Genomic DNA, 17,528 nt, shown 5'->3' on the forward strand with positions numbered 1-17,528 from the left:
ATTTTCTCCGAACCGCTCCTCCTCCTAGCTCTCGCTCCCGTACAATCGACAATGAATTCATGTTTAAATGTTATTGACGTATTACATTGGTAAAAGTATATAACCTCAACCTCTTCATCTTCTTGTAAGTACATGACCAACATAGCAATCAAGACTTGCGAAACTCATACTGGATACTCGCAGATCTCACCAAAAACAAGAAAGGATAATACAAGATGTTCGGTCTTAAAGCTTGGCCTACCCCTGTATGTGTTATTCGGCCGATTGCGTTCAATTCGTTTTGAATTTGGTACTGGTTTTGCGAATGGAGGCAGTATGGTAATACTTCGGGAAAGATTGTGACGATGAGAGGATGATAGAGATATGACGATTGAATAGTTGTGAAAAGAAGGATTGGAATAGGTGTCCTGCTCGGAAGCACTGGATAGGATGATATTGAGGTCTGTCAAAGAGAATATGCTGAAATGGATGGAGAGACAATCAAAGACGGCATGCTTAGTTGCGCTCTTTTAAATTGGTTTGAACACTTTCCAGGGTGCTGGATGATGGAGAAGGTCTGAGATGAATATTTTGGGAAATGGGAAATGAATGAAGGAGATAGGAATAGTACTGATTCGTGACATCTTACTGGTTTTAGATCGTTAAACCCCTTTGGCCCTTCATGGTAGCCAGTGTAGTCACCGTTGCTGGTGTTTGGTCTCTTCAAGATCTTGCCGTCTCTTGTGAGTATACCTCTTCTCATGGGATTGTCAGTAAAATGCTGATTGCCTTTCGATATTTAGCTCCTGAAGCCCTCAAAGACCCTAAGAACCCATTCGGTGAGTGATCTCTACTCCTGCGCTCATTCATCCAGTTATTAAATATGCGTACAATTGCTGACTCATGTTTTCGGACTATCCAGCCGCTTCTAAAGCCAAGGCTGCTGCTCACTAGATTATCTTAGGATTTAGGATAGGATAGATGAAAATGCAGTGAATACACAAAGTCTCGTTAAAGTATAATATGATTGCATGACCTTTGAATGGTCTAATCTCCTTTCTCTTTTACTGACTATATACAAACCGAAGTCTCATAAAAGATGCGAACCCTAACTGCTAATATCAAGAACTGCATTCAATGAATTGATAATCTAGACATGTCCTCGTACGACTTTAGGTTCAAGACCCTCACCAGGGCTAGGAGGTTTCCAACTCAAAGTACGATCTATGAACTCGGACTGCGTCCTAGATTCCCAATGAAGCGTAACAGTCTTTATGTCCTTGTTCTTTTCTTCGACCTCTTCTTTTCCCACCGATGAAGTACCCTCAAAATGCGGAATGTCAGTATGGTCCAAATCAGATTCACTAGCTTGAATCACTAATTCATCTTTGGATTCCGTCTTACCGTAGTATGCAATGGTCCAAGAGACGGGTTTCCATTTAATAGTGATTTCAGTACAAGGTTTTCCCTTGGAAAATCTAATTGATCGGCTAATTGGTGTCCAACACTCAGCGTGGGTTATGTGAAGAAGCCCGCTTCGAAAATTGAGCTCTTGAAATCTTGTCTGAGACAGAGTCGCCAGATCTTTGAAGCTTGTCTCTCGACGAGAGAGTATCAGAGGTGTAAGGCACTTGAGCTGATGTTTGGTCGGACATGATGATGGAAAAGAATGATAATCTAATTATAGGTCAACGGGATGTAGATGATAAAAGAATCGTGGGAAAAGTACTGGAGGGGGCATACTTATATATGTGCTGGTCTTGTCCAGAGCCGAGACAGGTTGGACTTCAACCGAGCCATACACAAAGGATATTCAGAATTACCTTGCTTTGGAAGTACGTCATAAGCTTCACTCATATGTCAGAACGTCTTCCAATTTGAAACTACATTTGATGACGATTATGACTTATAAGCCAAAAGATGAACTACATTGGATGTATGTCAAGATATGCTCGTCATTCCTTCGTTCCGTTCAGATGATATCAAGTTCTCGTTCAACAAGATGTGATAACTCTGACGAGCTCAAATCATACGTTCATTTCACATCTTTGATTACTGCATGACATCTGTTCGCTATACATACAAGTTCATTCATCTATCTAAATATCCTCAGGTAAATCGGGATTAGGGAAATCTTTACTCATGTGGCCCTATAGTAATTCGATAACGATAAATCAGCTTTGAACAAAGATTCGAAATTTATGAGTAACGCTTACCTTATAATGTCTGAAATGTATCTTTCTTCCAACTTGTTCAATTTCTTTCACCTCTTCTGGTTTCAAATCAGGTAATTCATCGATATCTTTAAATTTCTTTAAATTATCAGGATTTCTAGAAGAAGTAACTGCTACAACACCTTTTTGGATTGTCCATAAAGTTAATACAGTTGCTATATCAATATCTTTTCCAGTATCTTTTGATAATCTTTGAGCTATCTTTTCTAAAACTGCTTTAAGTGGTCCACCAGTTGGATGTCTAAGTATAGGAGTTAAAAGTCCAAATGATTCTATAACGATATTATTTTTTTCTGAAATGTCAAGTACTGGTTGAATGTGTTCAAGAACGTAAGGGTGATATTCCAATTCTGCAGAAGTAGCAAACACGATTCAAGGTTAGCTATAATGTATCATTAAAAGGTTATTAGGTTAACGTACGGTTGACAACAGGTTTAATCCTAGCTACTTTTAAGACGGCTTCAAGATCTTGAGGTCTAAAATTACTAACTCCTAAACTGACTCCTTCTAGAGTTCCATCATAAACGAGATCTTCAAATTGAGTCCAGAATTCACTTGTAGTACCTTCTTTAGGTACAGTTGGGAAATGAAGTAAAAGTAAATCAGGCTTGAAACCTAAAAGTTTGATTCTCTGGTTGACATTTGATCGAATTTCGTCGATACCGGATAAGCCTGCGAAAGGAGCTGTGAGATTAGCTTCGGCCCTAAACACAGCTGGATTAGAGTAGGAGTAAGGTCACTCACCAGTACTTGAGACTATGGTTCATCAAGCCATGCGAAGATATTAGCAAAGAATCCCAAGTCATGTTAGGTGTGCAAAGGGTGAAGACTCACTCTTGGTAGTTACCCAAATATCCTCTCTCTTTACACCAGCTTGTTTTATAGCTTCAGCAGTAGCTTCTTCTGTTTTATAACATTCAGCAGTATCTATATGATAAATACCAGCTTTTAAAGCTGCTATACCATTCTCTACTGCTGGATCGTGATTTCCAAATAATCCACCTGTTCCATTTCCCCATCCAATAGCAGGAATAACTTTACCATCTGATAATTTGATTGTTCTGGTCATCTTAGCTATAAGTCGAGATAACATATAATAATTCAAGATGATAAAAGAATAGGAGAACAACAAGAATTATCTCTCGGAATAAGCAGAGTATTCAGATTTATAAGGTGTCCTGTGCATCGTTGTGCTCGTATGGATGATTAACAATGACGAGATTGGCGAGACTATTTATAATCACACGGCCCGGAAGAAGTGGAGGTCGTTTTTCGGTCAAATCCGGGCCCAAATTTGTGCGATCATCGATTATCTTGGAAATTGACATGATGCTGGATTCGGCATTACTATTAACGAAGGGGTATGTATTTAGGTCAATCTCGAGACTGTATGAAGTTGATATCTGGTCGAAAAGACTGATCATGATTAGAAAAACTAGGGGCTCGAACAGAATGTCACAATTCTTGGACTATTAGCGACAGTACAATATTGGTTGCCACAGCACAGAGTAATGACATACATTATGTTGGATATTTAGCCTCCGATCGTTGGTATCTCACTGCTCACGGCCATAATGCAATAAGTCTGACGACCTTGAGGGAACGAATATCACTGACGTGATACAGTCAGTACTCGTCTTTCTTCTATAATTTCATCTTCGGGTGCTTGGTGTACCGACCGAGTGAAAGCTTTCATAGCATGTGTGTTCCAGCCCCTTGCCTCCTTTGTGGCATGAAAGGCCCGACCTCCCCCTCCTCCCCTTTGTCCGAGGGTGAAATTTGAGTAGTGCGCTGTTCGTCCAGATTTTCAAGGTCAATACTAAATTTTCTAAGAAGACTGAACCTCTTCACTTGCCTGTTTCCGACGACGACATAAATTCACCTAAATCGAAATACAAAAAATGTGCCAACCGGGCAAGACCGATTTGTCACTCCCTAAAACTTACGACTCCAGCTCTATCCAATCTACCAAGAGTTCCCTTTCTCGAAACCACATTACGGAGTATATTCAAGGTCAGAATAGTGGAAAACCAAGAAAAACACGAAGCAGAAGAGGATTTCCTTGCTCAACCTGCAGGTCAAGAAAGAAGAAATGTGATAGGGACCCAACAGTTGCAACATCGTATGTAAACCCAGCATATCATAGCAATTCTCATTTTTCGAAAAGAATTAAGGCTAATCGACTTATAGCATATGCACGCACTGCAGTAACAGGAATTTGGAATGTATCAAACAATCATCAACAGAGAGGAACACTGTCCCTTCCGATTATGTCGAGCTTGTTGAGCAGGAAGGATATCACAACCATCGTTTTTCACGGAAAGAAGGAGACATTGACTCAGGTCCAGATCTGTGAGTGTGACTGCCACCGCTTTGAACTCAACCCTCGACCCAGATTCGAGGAGCTGACTACTCTACGTGTTGGCGGGCTCGTCAGTCATATGAATCGATCGGATGGTTCATTCGGCTCGACATTTGGGGAAGAGTCTCCTGCTTTTTCTCCTGGCTCCTTCGACTCATTCCCTGCTGCACAACCAGGGTGGTATAAATACTCAACGGGCGACACAGTCAACGGATATGATGGGTCAATGGGCTACCATCATTCACCATCGGGGTCCTCAGGGAAAGCTTCTGATCTGAGACAGAACGCTCACTACGAGAAAGGGGTTGACATGGTCAGAGGAATCAGTCTCGAGGACGTCTTGGGCCAAATCGGTTCTCCAGATGTCAATTTATCACCCATCTCCGATTTCGCCCGCGGAATTGGAGAGGGGCACGAAGCCTCTGAACGAAGGAATACAGCCCCAGGAGACCAAATCAGATCTCCAGATGGAGATGCTTAGACATTTCAAAGCCTGGATAGCTGTGCATAACTTGATATTGTATGAGATCTGACCCCATCTGGATCGAACCAGATATTGACATCGTCAGTAGACTGTATCAGAGGATATCATCGTCATTTGAGCTTTTAAAGCTTGTTGGGAAAGTTGAAAGTAAGGTCCTTTGTCTAAGTCCATGCGTAGTTTGAAGTATTTTAAACTGTTATCAGGCATGTATTGTTATATACGCACGAAAAGGTAGACTGCTTTGAGCTGGGACGACCCCTCAGGTTGAGATATGATGACTCAGAGGTGAGACAAGCGAATTGATGAGTACGATGGCCCACAGACAGGTCCCAGAGGGGCATTCGGGACACGGTCATCCCAATTGTTGCGAAGACAGCATTGAAGTTGAATGCTTGACTAGGAGACCACATTGTAGTTGTATCACCACCAAGCCTTTGAGCAATAAATTCAATAGGTTTGTAGCGTTACTACTACTACATGCGATTATTTGGTACAACAATTTGATCAGCTCTTGATTTGTCTCTATGACTTTTCCTTTCTTTCGTCATTGTTTTGTTTCAATTGACCAGAACATTGTATCAATTTTGAAAGAGTGTCATCGTTTTTTCGTCCCTCCAAATCCGCCAAAGCCCATCATATTAGCCATATCTTCTCTTTCCTTGATAGCTTCTTCGACTTCCCTATCTCCCCTATTTTCCATCTTTCTTCTCTTCTTAGCGGCCTCTTTATTATTTGCGGCCTCTTGTTGATTATCCTCCGGACGATTATTCCTAAATATACCCATTTTTTGTAATTCTTCTTCCTCACGCTTTCTCTCCCTTTTCCTCTTTCGCTCTTCACGCCTTTTCTCCTTTTCTACCAATTCAGCTTCCCTTACAGCTTTTAAACGTGATTGAAAATCAAAATTCTTTGCTGTTACTGCTGTCTTCGTTGCTTCTCGCAAAGCCGCTATTTTAGCTCGTACTTGCGTTAGAGTCGATCTTTCCACTTGCGTTGTCTGCCCCAGCATTCGAAGGTCTAACGTCATCAAAGTATTAGCCAAATTGTTACGATTTATATGATATGACCATTTCAATCTAGCTGTGAATGATGAACTTACGACCTCGACCATTGATATGATCCAAGTATGACAATGAATCTTTGAACGTTCGATTACACATCTCACACTACAATAGCTTCAGCCTCTCTCTTGTCTCACAAAATATATGATCAGGATGTCAAGCTCACGTAGAAGCCCGCTCCTTTTGGTCCTTTCCCCGTTGTAGACGTTTGGACTAACATAGTCTTATTCAAGTTTTTATTCAGATCTAATTCTTCCTTTCTCGCTTCAAGGGCTTTGGTTGGCGCTGGCATATCTTCACCTAATCTACGACGAGGTGGTGCCTTTCCTAAAAGCATGACCAGGTATATAGCATTAGTTTGAGCACATCATGAGCCGTATAGATGAAGCAGAGTTGACCTCTCGAATAAAAGGTTAAATTCTGACATATGGCTATTACTCACCAGATAACATCGCCGCTTCTGCTGATTTGGCGAATTCTGCATTCTCCTCATCCTTAGCTTTCGCCTTGGCCTCCCATTCATCTTTGTTCCATGAGGGTCGAGCTGCCGCCTGCACAATAACCATTAGCACTTGACGAGCCAAGGCAAAAGTCAAAAGAACACTAACGGAAGATGATTGAGGTTTATCTGACATGTTGGCGATCCTAGCAATTGATAGTCCCAGATTAGTAGCCTCTACTCAGTGACGATATGATGCCTCTGGGGACTGAAACTATATTCTTCGCAGTGAGATGCTTTCAGTGCAAAGCGTAGTTCTAGTGGTTATGTATCACTGTTATACATGCAACGAACGAACGAGCGAATGACCATGTCACGTGACATTGTCACCAACATTCAAACGCGAGTTGAAGGTAACAGCAAGTTGATATTCCATCATCAATAATATAGAATGGTATGAATACCCTTCCATTCTATTGAACAATCATTGACACGACCATTCACATGAGAAGTGGTGATTTCTGAGAGGTCAAAAGCTTGTCGGAAATGTTCAATTCACCTTCGACGAGAGCAACACCTCGTAAAGCCAATTCTAGAGCTTCCGTAGCTCGCTCAAGGCATCAAACACCTTCAATCTTCGCCGAATCTGCTTCTTTGTCACAAGCGCCAACGCCGTCAATTAGGTCATCCCGGCTGGCGGTCGTCAGAAGAGGAGCCTCACCTACCTCTTCAGCAGGGGACACGGTACGCACGACAAGGGTAGAAGAAGGATATGAGAAGGATAGAGTGTTCTGGAGTAAGGATGAAAGGCATTTGGTCTCTAGCTTAGGTCCCCTACCAAAAGAGGTGGCTTCTCTAGTCAAAAATTCAGGTCAGCTATCTTTCGTGCATAGATCTATGAGGCCAAGTCAGCAGCTGATAAGTATTCCAGACTTCGTTGCTCATCCCATTGCTGGCCATGTTGATCCAAAGAGCGGATTCGCCATGGTAGCTTCCCCGTCAATTTGTATAGCATGGAATTATACCAAAGTAAGCTGCAGTGAGACTAAACACTTAAAGATCTTGGCCAACTGACAGGGTATTGCCCTTTGTTGTAGCGGACTCACTCAGCCCCTACAACCTATACCTTTCCCGCTCCTCCAGTCTCATACTCCACTACACCTACTCAACCGCCATCACTGGCAGCATTATATACAGGCTCAGCCTCATCCGAGCCGGGGATAATACTTGTCTCGACCTCTGGTGAAATAAGGTTCTGGGAAAGTATGAGCGTTGCGCTTGCGAATGTAGACAGGTTCCAGGAGATATACGTCGAGGTAGGGGAAGATGATTCGGTAGAGAAATTATGGAAAACCGATGTGCGTATCGATGCGTTCCCAAATGCCCGCATCGCCGATGAACTAACCTCCGTTGAACCTGAAGGGACACAATTTCCTTCTGACTACCTCAACCTCGATTGCATTCCGATTGACTATTTCATCTTCTGGTGGGCGACTTGTACCCACCTTGACCCAATTGACGAGACCTGGAGGCATGTTTGGAAGAGCATCCCCTCAATTATTCAATGCCAGAGAGGATAGAGGAGGTGTATCATCGGTGACAGGGGCAGGAGGCGATCTTTATATGATGGCACGGAGAATGCTGCAGAAATGGGCATTTGGGGCAGATGGACACAAGGTCAGTCAGCTCAAGTCGCAGCTCTGCTTTATTACTCAGTTGACATTGTGCCCAGTACATACAAGAGTACGATCTACACGAAGCAATCGGTAGTTGGTGTTTCGACAGCTGGTCAAGTGGGAATGTCTCGCTAGATCTGAACGATTTGGTTGCCTTTGGGTAATTGATCATTACTGTCTTTCACCTTCAACAAGCGCTGATATATGCTTGTTCTACAGTCAAGATGAACTTGCGGTGCTAATATCCTATGTCGAACAACAAAGCGGTACTTCAGAGTACCCCAGGATACACAATTCACATGCTATTGTCTTGTTCTCAATTCATCCAAGATCCCAGTCTTTAGTGATCTCTAGAGTGGTAGATACCTCGTATTTGGCTGTGAGTCTGCCCATATTCTATGATAGAGCACAGAAGCTCACATAGGACGTAGCACTCGGACCCAAGAATGCTAGATGTTCCTCGTTTACTTGTACCGCCCGGCAGCTCGATGGCGTTCATAAGATTTGCTGAAGTCGTTTTGATGGTCTCCTTGGATGAAGGTATGTATATCATCAATTATAGCGTTTTCGCAATCTTCACTGACTCAATGCGTCACAGGGTCGCCGTATGAGGAAGCCATCACCTTGAAGGATTCAGGTCGAAACGCTTTTATCGGTGCAGGCAGTATCGCTTCAACCTCGAGCAAGAAAGGTCATGGTCTTCCTTCGATCGTTGCGATACCCGCTCTAGGTGGTCTTATGTCCATAGAAGCGCTTGAAACCTCGGGTTCTTCTGATCCACTGTGAGCTCGTTCTCATAAAAGCGCAACATTGCTCGGCCAACTGATGAAGGCATGTTAGCACGCAAATTACATCTGCAACGGCCAGGCTGAAGTCAAAGATGGAACAAGCTGTATTTTTCGGTGAACGAAGTGATGTGGGTGTAATTCCGTTTTTTTAAAATGCTCAGCGCTCACACACTCGAATTTCAGAATCCCTTGTCCTTCGATTTACCAGCAGGCTTCCAGGGTGATTTGGCCGAAGCCGCTGAGGCAGTTTCGGCAGAAATAGTTTCTTCAAGTGAGCATTCCTTGAGAGCTGTGCTGGCGCGTCCACTCATTTTCCGATATATGAACCTCAGACTCGTCTTATATGCCTGGGCTGTTTGAGCTTCGAGCCCATCTCAGTGATAGGCTGCTGAGATTGAAAGAATTGATGAACTTTATCCGTCATAACGGTTTATTGACCATAGTACGTTCAACATCTTCTTGTTATCAAGCCTTCCGAACGCTGACAGTTCAACTTAGCTGCCCCAAAGCACCCGTCGCAGGTTGTCTAGAGATGCTGAGAAGATAAAAGGTGCAATCGATTTGTGGGACTATCAGAACCGACAAATGGAGTGAGTTTATAATGTTACTTGCCAGTGCCTTTGCTCATGGAGTGACAGTCAAATACATACACGATCGCCTCAATCGCTCTTATCAGACTCGATCCACACGTACATGCACCAAGCAGATATAGTGGAAGAAGAGGACTTTGTCCGATTGTTCTTCCGGAGTCAGGTGCGTGATAATCTACTTTTACTGTCATTGTGCGGCTCTGAGCTTTCCTTTAGGTACAAAACCTCGACAAATTGCTCGAAATTGTCTTCACCACGGCACGATCAGCTTTGGACTCTGCGAATCGCAGCGAGTTGTCATCCTGGGCGACGGAAGCCAACCGCATTTTCATAGTAAGTGCTCCTTTCTGACTCCTGATAGAATTTCGCATTAACGATTCAATCCTATTCAGATTGTAGAAAGGGCCGCGGCTCAATATAGAGAGGAAGAGCTATACACATATGAGATCGACCGAGAAAAGCCAGCCATCGAGATCTGGACGGCTCAAGATTCGCTCTTGGAAGCTCTTGATTTCTTGTATACCACCACTGAGCAGCTGATCAAAGAGCGATCACGAGATCTGGGTTCTGTAATCGATGAGCCTCCTTCTGATACTGCTGAACCGGGTCTCAAGAGGGAACAGCAGTTGCAATCTAGGTTGAAAGGGCAAATGGCTATACTTGCTGCTGCCTTGTGTACGAACATGGAAGACAAATGTCGAGCCACTTCCAGGTGAATGAAATCTTTGTGCCGTGTTGATCAGGCGCTGATGTGGTTGTCTCAGAAGGGAAATCGATGAGGGTGCGGACCCGCAAGAAGGCGTACAACTGAGAGAAAAGTGGGCGGAGATGAAGCCTAGAGTAATACGGCCGCTTGGTAAGTTCGAATCTCGTAAGGTGATCTGATGTGCTTGCTGATTTGAATCCGAACAGTCGCAATTGACCGCCTATCGGAAGCTTACGAGCTAGCAGAAAATCATACGGACTACCTGACTTTGGTCATACTATGTCATAATCAAGCAAAGTCAGATACAGCTAGACTTCAAAGATACATTGAAAGATTTGGCGAAGAGTTTGCATTTGTTCTATACCATTGGTATATCGATCAAGGTAAGCAAAATTCGCTGCTCCACCGCTGATTGTAGAGGGAAATAGCTGATGATTTGCCATCTCAAAAAGGCCAAGCGTATGAATTGCTCAATCAAGATGAGGTATATGGCGTACTTGTTACTCGTTTCTTCGCGGAGCATCAGTGTCCGGAATTGGCTTGGATGCATCATTTAGCATTCAGGCGATATGATGGAGCTGCCATCGCTTTGAAAGATGCGATGGCCGATGAGAACACCACGAAATTGGAACAACAGCAGGTGAGCTGGAGTCCGAGTCCAATCACCAACAGGAATGAGCCGCTGATCGCTCTCCCCTCGATACTCAGTTGATAGGCAGTATCGCCAAGCTTGCTGCTATAGCCGATGTGAGATCAAACGGCGTGTCGGAAAGTAGGAAAAGACTTCTGATAGGTCAGTCATACATTGAATTTCAAGGACTACCGAGCTGACTCAATTTCTTACAGAGTTGGACGATGAACTTGATTTGGTTCATATCCAAACAACCCTTATCGATTATTTGTCGCCGCCACAACGTCGCCATGCCATCAAACTAGATGAACAGATCACCCTCCTTGCCGATCGACCTGCTTTCAAAAGGCTCTTCATCAATCTCGCTGAACAGCTTATACGAGGTTTAGCATTGGATCTAGAAGGTCTGATCGATGTTTTGACTTTGAAAGAGAATTTTGAACGAACGGGAGATGCAGCATTAGCATTAGAGAGATTGGTAGGAGATACTGTAAGTTCAGTGAAGCAGTAAATTGAATCGGATTTGACGATTCTTGTAGGCTTTGCCAGAGGGCAGAAAACAAGTGGCTCTATTATCGATATGGAGGAGAGTTTACATACGCGATGAGTAAGTCGGATTACACTTACCAAAATCATGAAGAAAGAAGGCTAAAGCTGATGAGCGACCAGTTGGGCGGCCATATCCAATACTACGGGACGAAGTGAACAAGCTCAAAGGTCTAAAGTTCGAGGTACATTAGCTTATCAAACGATAAAGTTGGTGAACGATATTAAAGGTGAGTTCAGGTTCCCGTTCGACGCATCCTATTGATAAATATAATCGTATCTGATTGATATGAACTTGTGTTTTCGATAGATTTCCCAAGAAATTTCATTTTATCACCTTTCACTTCTTCTCAACCTCCTTTACCTACAGAATTAACAGCACGTTTCCCCACTTTCTCAGCAGAAGATATATCATCACTAATGAATGATCATGAAAAAGAAATTGAAATATTGAATAGATATCTAAGTGAAAATGCTTTAGAAGAAAGGATAAGGGAAGTTGCTGAATTGGTTAAAACTGATATAGAAGATGAAAAAAGAGAAGAAGGTGATGTGGACATAGTCATGTAAATTTGTTCAACGACACTTTAATTCCTCATATTTATATGAGGCGACATGCATTATGACGATTCATCATTGGAAATTTTGTTGCGTATTCTGCTTTTATGAGATGGATTGATCCCTCTTATCCAAAGTCCCCAAGCTGTACCGGACTGAATGATTCGATTCACACAATGAAATATTGCAATAAGGTGTCGCGCGAATATCGTCAAAATAATTAGTTATTTCATGATTTCATATTATTGCTATTATCGTATTAATTGTATTATAAAAGGTTATTGGAAAAAAGACATCGTGGGTTAAATCCAAATCCCCTCTTTTCCTCCCGTAGGCTGATTGACGTTGGAGACGTTCGAGTTACTATGATTGCGATCCCGCTCTTCAGGAGGGCTTATGAAAGTCATTGTAACCATAATTCCTCAGCCAAAATCTCGTTCATGATTTGGTAACGGGAATCGGTTGCCTATTGTGCTCGAGATTTAAGAGCAGCTTGAGTTCTAGCAGCTTGTCTCTCAGCCAAATCAACTCCAACAAGCTGACAACATCATCATTAAGTCAGCTACCAGATACCGTCGAGGACTATTGAAGATGAATTCAAACCCGGGTTACTCACTATCTTGGAAGCTTTCCAGAATTGAACAACATTAATAACTTGTTTACCGAAACAAATTGGGAAAGTTAACAATGCTACAACTTGTGGCCAAGTGATATTGGTCAAATAGTATACGATGTTACCGAACAATACTGGATGTTGTTTCAAGGCGAATTCGGAACTAAGAAGGATATTGGGTATAGGGAGAGAGGATGTGATAGGAGACACCCAGAATGCGTTTAAATATAAACAAACGAAGAATACTTCGTTGGCGAAACAGAAGAAGAAGAGAGTTCGCTGTATTGAGTTTGTCAGCTTAGGCATACGTACACAGTGACAGGAAGGTCCACTAACGGAATCATTGTAATAGTACCATAATATTCTTGATACATCGGAAGTAACTGTCTTGTGACTGGAAGAACCGGTGACGAGTGATCTAGGCGTGATAAATGTCAGTATATCGAGTGTTTTCACAGTCCTTTGATGTCTAACGTTACTCACGAATACATGTGTATATAGTGAGAGGAGAAATCGAGAGTAATCAAAAACATGAAAAGGAGTGTCCAGTCAGGGTAAACGGAAGTCAAGAAAGTCAATAAACAAGCAGTCGCGCATCTGTTATTTGATTGTCAGCTAGGCCGTGGCCGAGATGATAATAGTAGCTCACCTATCAGTTACCATATCTAGTACAGCCCCGAATTTTGAAGTCTGCCCTAATGCTCTAGCTGCCATACCATCGAAGACATCCAACATGCAACTAATAAAGTAGAGAGCTGTACACAACTTGGGATGGTAAGGCATGAAAACGAGCGAGGCAGCTGCTGTAAGGACCCGGACGTAACCTATCAAGTTAGGTATGAAGAGGAATACATTTTCGTCGATGCTATCATGAGATGTAATGTAAAATTAGCGGATTGTACGGGCATTGATAAGGAGTGAACATTACTTACGTTGTGGTGCTATATGATAAGAAGTGAGAGCATAGGTCGAGGTTAAGTCAGTATTTTTGACCATGTATCTGAGCTTATTTTGGATACTCACGCGAGGTCAACAGCACTGCATAAGAAAAGGTTGTTGTCAGCTATTTCAATCAGGAAATTCCTTATCAATGACCCCATGCTTACTATTTAGGATCCCAAACTTCCTCTCTTGTTCTACTTCTACTACCTTCTCTAGGTCTTTGCTTGATATCGCCACCAAGACCGGGTGAAAGAGCGGTGGAAGTGGATTCGGAAGGGTTTTCCGGTGCTGGTGTAGATTGCTTTGATCTAGTTGTTGGTGCCATGATAACGAAAATTAGAGTGACAAAGCGGGGTATTTGGCTGTTGAATTGCTTATCTATCTCCTAATGATACTTGTCTGAGGATTGATTGATTGATTGATTGATTGATTGTGAAAATAGTTGAGATGAATGCTGGATTTGCAGCCTATTTGTATTCCGAAATATGCCTGTTTACCTGACGAATTGCGATAAAGAAGGTTAACCCATATGTGTTTTATAGTTGAAATAAAGTCTTGTATTACTAGGTTGGTTACGTGGTTCATGTGCGTATACTCGTATCGGGGGTTTTTAAGATTAAACGCGTTTTTAAGTGGGATACATCAACAAATTACCTTTCCCCGCATTCAACGTTAACCTCGGTCATAAAGTCACGTCCAAGACCAAAAGCACAGGTAACATCAACAATGCTTGTGATGGCATAAACGATTGACTTCGATGTTGTAAATAAAAATCGAAATATATCTCTATATACTATCAGCAATACTGAAGAACCGGACATTATGTCAGCTCGGTCTCCTCCTTCGACTGATTCGCCGTCCCGATCTCTTTCCTTATCACTCTCTGCACCTACCTCGATACCTTCAAGCAGGACGAATCCAATATCATTAAGAATCTACAAGACGATAGGGACCTCTTTCGATGACTCTTCCTCGAAAGAAGCGCTCGAACTGGTATCATCCTTCTATTCTTCTTCTTCATCTTCTTCATCAACGAACAAAGGGAAAGGTAAAGCAGAATTGCAGGATGGCCCAACTTCTGAAAGTGAACCAGAGGGATTACCTAGAAGACGAACATTGAAAGGTCAAAGTGCAGCTACTGCTAGGAAATGGTTGAAGAAGGATGTAGAGAGCACATTAGCTACTGGCAGTCAGAATTTCTTAAAAGCTTTTGAGGAAGTCGATCAAGTAGGTTTTCGTTAATTCCCTTCCTCCGTATTCAGATTTGCAATCTAGGTAATGCAACGTACTGATAAACATGTTCCGTCTCAGAAACTTCAAGTCCTTCGAGAGCATATGAGGGAAATGCAAGTCAGGTGTGATCAAGTACAATCTGAGTTGGATCAAGCAAATAGCGGTACGAAATACCTCTTGGAAAGAGCGGACGGATTACGTTCTCAGAGGTGAGCGGGTCTTGATATCTTCAAGTTACGGTAGACAATCACCGAGCTTACGAAGTCGTATTACAGGGCTTCAGCACAACTTCGCCAGTCCCTTATCACATTGTTCTTATCAAAATTCACCTTGTCCGAAGCAGAGTTGGCTGCTCTAGGTTCAAGGGAAGTAGCGGTTGGTCAAGCTTTGTTCGACGCTCTTGATAGGACCGAAAAGATACGGAAGGACTGTGAAGTGTTGTTGGGCGGAGAGGAAGGAAAAATGCAAGCTGGGTGAGCTGATCCTTTGGCACCGAGTCCCAAAGCTCAATCCCTGACCTTCTACGTGTTGCTTTTGGTACAAATAGTTTGGACATCATGCGAGCTACATCAGATCAGATGGAGTCTGGGTACAAAAAGATACACCGCTGGTGTCAATTCGAGTTCAGGCAATTCACAAGGGAGACTCAGCTGGAAGTGTCGCCTGTTATGCGGGAGGGTATTCGTAGATTGAGAGAAAGACCCCCTTTACTCAAGTACGTAGTCAGCTCGTCACTCTTGCTTATTTCATTCACCGAACAGGGTATGTCATAAGGAGCGCTGATCTCACTCATAATGTCAGAGATGCTCTTCAAGGTCTGACATCGACTCGATCCGCATCAATCCTTCAAGCATTCCTCGACGCCCTCACACGAGGTGGCCCGAATGGTTTACCAAGACCAATTGAGCTACATGCTCATGACCCAACGCGATACGTTGGTGATATGCTTGCATGGGTACACCAAGCGACAGCAAGTGAACATGAATTCTTAGACGGCTTGTTCGGTGTTAAGGACAAACAGCGAATGGTCGGGGCTGAGAGAGAATGGATTTATCCCGAAGGTGGTCAAGAAGAGTTGATGGTTGCTGAAGCTATGGATAAACATCTGGAAGGTTTAGGTAGACCTTTGAAAGTGGGTAAAAATTTCCTCAGCTCGCTACGACAGTGATTGCCAAGCTAATATGATCTGCGTAGCTGCGTATACAACAAACGATAAAATCCCAAGAAGGTATAATTATGTCGTACAAAATCGCAAATCTTTTACAGTTTTATCTGATCACTATGAAAAAGACAATTGGAGAAGAAGCATTGTTATGTAAAACGTTGCAAGAGTAGGTCTCGTCGCTTCCGCAGCTACTTTCTAATGCGAGGTTGTCTTACAAGCTGATGTTTTGCCTCACTAGAATCCACGATCAAGCTTATATAGCTTTCTTCGAGAATCTCGATGCGCAAGGAAGGAGCTTGTTGAGATTTTTGCATGTAAGTCAAACTCCTTATTGACCACCACGTATATCCTTAGCTCATGATATGGCCGTAATATAGCCTCCCGATGCAACCTTATCTCCTCCATTGGCGCTGAGAGATTTCTGCCTTATCCTCCGAGAACTTCTCTCAGTATACTCGACCTCCCTTGTGGATCCATCAGAGAGGGAAGCAGACTCGGATTTAGCCAAATTACTGGATAAGTCGGTCGATCCGTGTATCGAAATGTGCGAAAGGATGGCGGAAATGCGTAGATCTTCGGTGGGCGGAGAATGGGAGAAAGATCTTTTCATGGTGAACTGTCTCGGATATTTACAAGTGAGTTCGGGGACCACGATATCGCTATGTGGGCGGAAGCACTGGCTAATGAAAGCCTGTTCGTACCGCTTAGCATACCCTCGAAATTTATGATTTCACGTCGAGACACGTAGTCATGCTTGAAGGAAAGGTCCGAGATCACGTTGAGAGTATGACCTATGAGCACGTGAGTAGACTTATATTATATTGCGAGCAAAGTACTGATTCATGACTGGCAGCATGGTAAATTACTGGAGCAATGCGGTTTGTCGCCTATCATGAGGACAATTCGAACACGACCTGCAGATGTAAGTCTGGCGCCACACCGAACAAATGCTCTGTAGCTAACGAATGTGTATGAATTAGACCCCGCTCTCAAGACTGCCTACAACAAACCCCAAATCCCTTACAGCAGCATTAGCCACATTCTCAAATTGGTTAATTACTATCGATCCCTCAAATTCACCTAGATTGGCATTACTTTCTTCGGCTAGACTGGCAGATATAATACACAGAAAAGCTTTGAAGAAGATATATGAAGCTTATGGAGAAGTTTGTGAAAGAGTTTTAGATCCCAAAGAGGGGTACGAATTTGGTGAAACTATGTTAAGAAGAGGTAGAGAAGAAGTTGGTGTTGCTTTAGGTGTTGGAGAGATGGATGATGATTGGGATGAAGAAGATACTGAGAAATTCAGTGATTTGGTTGAACAGCCAGTTGATAATGATGTTAGATTTAATGAGGGAGAGGAAAATAGACAGATTCTAAGACGAGATAGTGGAGTTGGATTGGGCTTGAATCTGGGAGAAGGTGAAGGAAATGCGGGACAGGTTGAAACGGACAATCAGGTATAGGACATGCATGAATACGGTTGGGGGTAGCTCGACGTATGTATGTAATCAATCATTA

At 42.9% G+C, this 17,528-nt stretch overlaps 7 protein-coding genes across 7 annotated transcripts; 3 read left to right on the forward strand and 4 right to left on the reverse strand.

Moving 5' to 3' along the window:
- Window positions 1–1,129: 1,129 nt before the first annotated feature.
- Window positions 1,130–1,634, reverse strand: I206_100508 (uncharacterized protein; the record flags this gene model as incomplete). The annotated part of the gene is made up of 2 exons (XM_019152595.1): window positions 1,130–1,469; window positions 1,585–1,634. The coding sequence occupies 2 exons, from the start codon at window positions 1,632–1,634 to the stop codon at window positions 1,130–1,132; spliced, it is 390 nt and encodes a 129-aa protein (XP_019014733.1).
- Window positions 1,635–2,078: 444 nt separating this feature from the next.
- Window positions 2,079–3,282, reverse strand: I206_100509 (uncharacterized protein; the record flags this gene model as incomplete). The annotated part of the gene is made up of 4 exons (XM_070202219.1): window positions 2,079–2,129; window positions 2,196–2,563; window positions 2,634–2,885; window positions 3,048–3,282. The coding sequence occupies 4 exons, from the start codon at window positions 3,280–3,282 to the stop codon at window positions 2,079–2,081; spliced, it is 906 nt and encodes a 301-aa protein (XP_070058320.1).
- Window positions 3,283–4,114: 832 nt separating this feature from the next.
- Window positions 4,115–5,056, forward strand: I206_100510 (uncharacterized protein; the record flags this gene model as incomplete). Its single annotated transcript, XM_019152593.1, has 3 exons — window positions 4,115–4,335; window positions 4,428–4,565; window positions 4,651–5,056. 3 exons carry the CDS (start codon window positions 4,115–4,117, stop codon window positions 5,054–5,056), a joined length of 765 nt encoding a protein of 254 aa, XP_019014731.1.
- Window positions 5,057–5,654: 598 nt separating this feature from the next.
- Window positions 5,655–6,755, reverse strand: I206_100511 (uncharacterized protein; the record flags this gene model as incomplete). Its single annotated transcript, XM_070202220.1, has 5 exons — window positions 5,655–6,076; window positions 6,159–6,225; window positions 6,287–6,447; window positions 6,563–6,671; window positions 6,729–6,755. 5 exons carry the CDS (start codon window positions 6,753–6,755, stop codon window positions 5,655–5,657), a joined length of 786 nt encoding a protein of 261 aa, XP_070058321.1.
- A 350-nt stretch (window positions 6,756–7,105) lies between these two features.
- Window positions 7,106–12,066, forward strand: I206_100512 (uncharacterized protein; the record flags this gene model as incomplete). The annotated part of the gene is made up of 23 exons (XM_019152591.1): window positions 7,106–7,430; window positions 7,491–7,588; window positions 7,657–7,917; window positions 7,982–8,236; window positions 8,292–8,395; window positions 8,455–8,614; window positions 8,667–8,775; window positions 8,834–9,017; window positions 9,076–9,151; window positions 9,207–9,294; window positions 9,356–9,465; window positions 9,522–9,613; window positions 9,662–9,776; window positions 9,830–9,946; window positions 10,006–10,325; window positions 10,378–10,469; window positions 10,526–10,702; window positions 10,772–10,959; window positions 11,028–11,112; window positions 11,166–11,440; window positions 11,490–11,557; window positions 11,620–11,726; window positions 11,807–12,066. The coding sequence occupies 23 exons, from the start codon at window positions 7,106–7,108 to the stop codon at window positions 12,064–12,066; spliced, it is 3,666 nt and encodes a 1,221-aa protein (XP_019014729.1).
- Window positions 12,067–12,520: 454 nt separating this feature from the next.
- On the reverse strand, window positions 12,521–13,934 carry I206_100513 (uncharacterized protein; the record flags this gene model as incomplete). Its single annotated transcript, XM_019152590.1, has 8 exons — window positions 12,521–12,592; window positions 12,671–12,946; window positions 13,004–13,085; window positions 13,151–13,264; window positions 13,317–13,532; window positions 13,600–13,608; window positions 13,691–13,705; window positions 13,774–13,934. The coding sequence occupies 8 exons, from the start codon at window positions 13,932–13,934 to the stop codon at window positions 12,521–12,523; spliced, it is 945 nt and encodes a 314-aa protein (XP_019014728.1).
- A 497-nt stretch (window positions 13,935–14,431) lies between these two features.
- I206_100514 (uncharacterized protein) lies at window positions 14,432–17,473 on the forward strand (the record flags this gene model as incomplete). The annotated part of the gene is made up of 11 exons (XM_019152589.1): window positions 14,432–14,836; window positions 14,921–15,051; window positions 15,118–15,315; window positions 15,390–15,557; window positions 15,644–15,974; window positions 16,037–16,173; window positions 16,246–16,321; window positions 16,385–16,642; window positions 16,716–16,808; window positions 16,861–16,929; window positions 16,988–17,473. The coding sequence occupies 11 exons, from the start codon at window positions 14,432–14,434 to the stop codon at window positions 17,471–17,473; spliced, it is 2,352 nt and encodes a 783-aa protein (XP_019014727.1).
- Between the last annotated feature and the right edge of the window lie 55 nt (window positions 17,474–17,528).

The sequence above is a fragment of the Kwoniella pini genome, chromosome 1 (genome assembly GCF_000512605.2).
Source record: "Kwoniella pini CBS 10737 chromosome 1, complete sequence".
In the NCBI taxonomy this organism is placed as follows: domain Eukaryota; kingdom Fungi; phylum Basidiomycota; class Tremellomycetes; order Tremellales; family Cryptococcaceae; genus Kwoniella; species Kwoniella pini.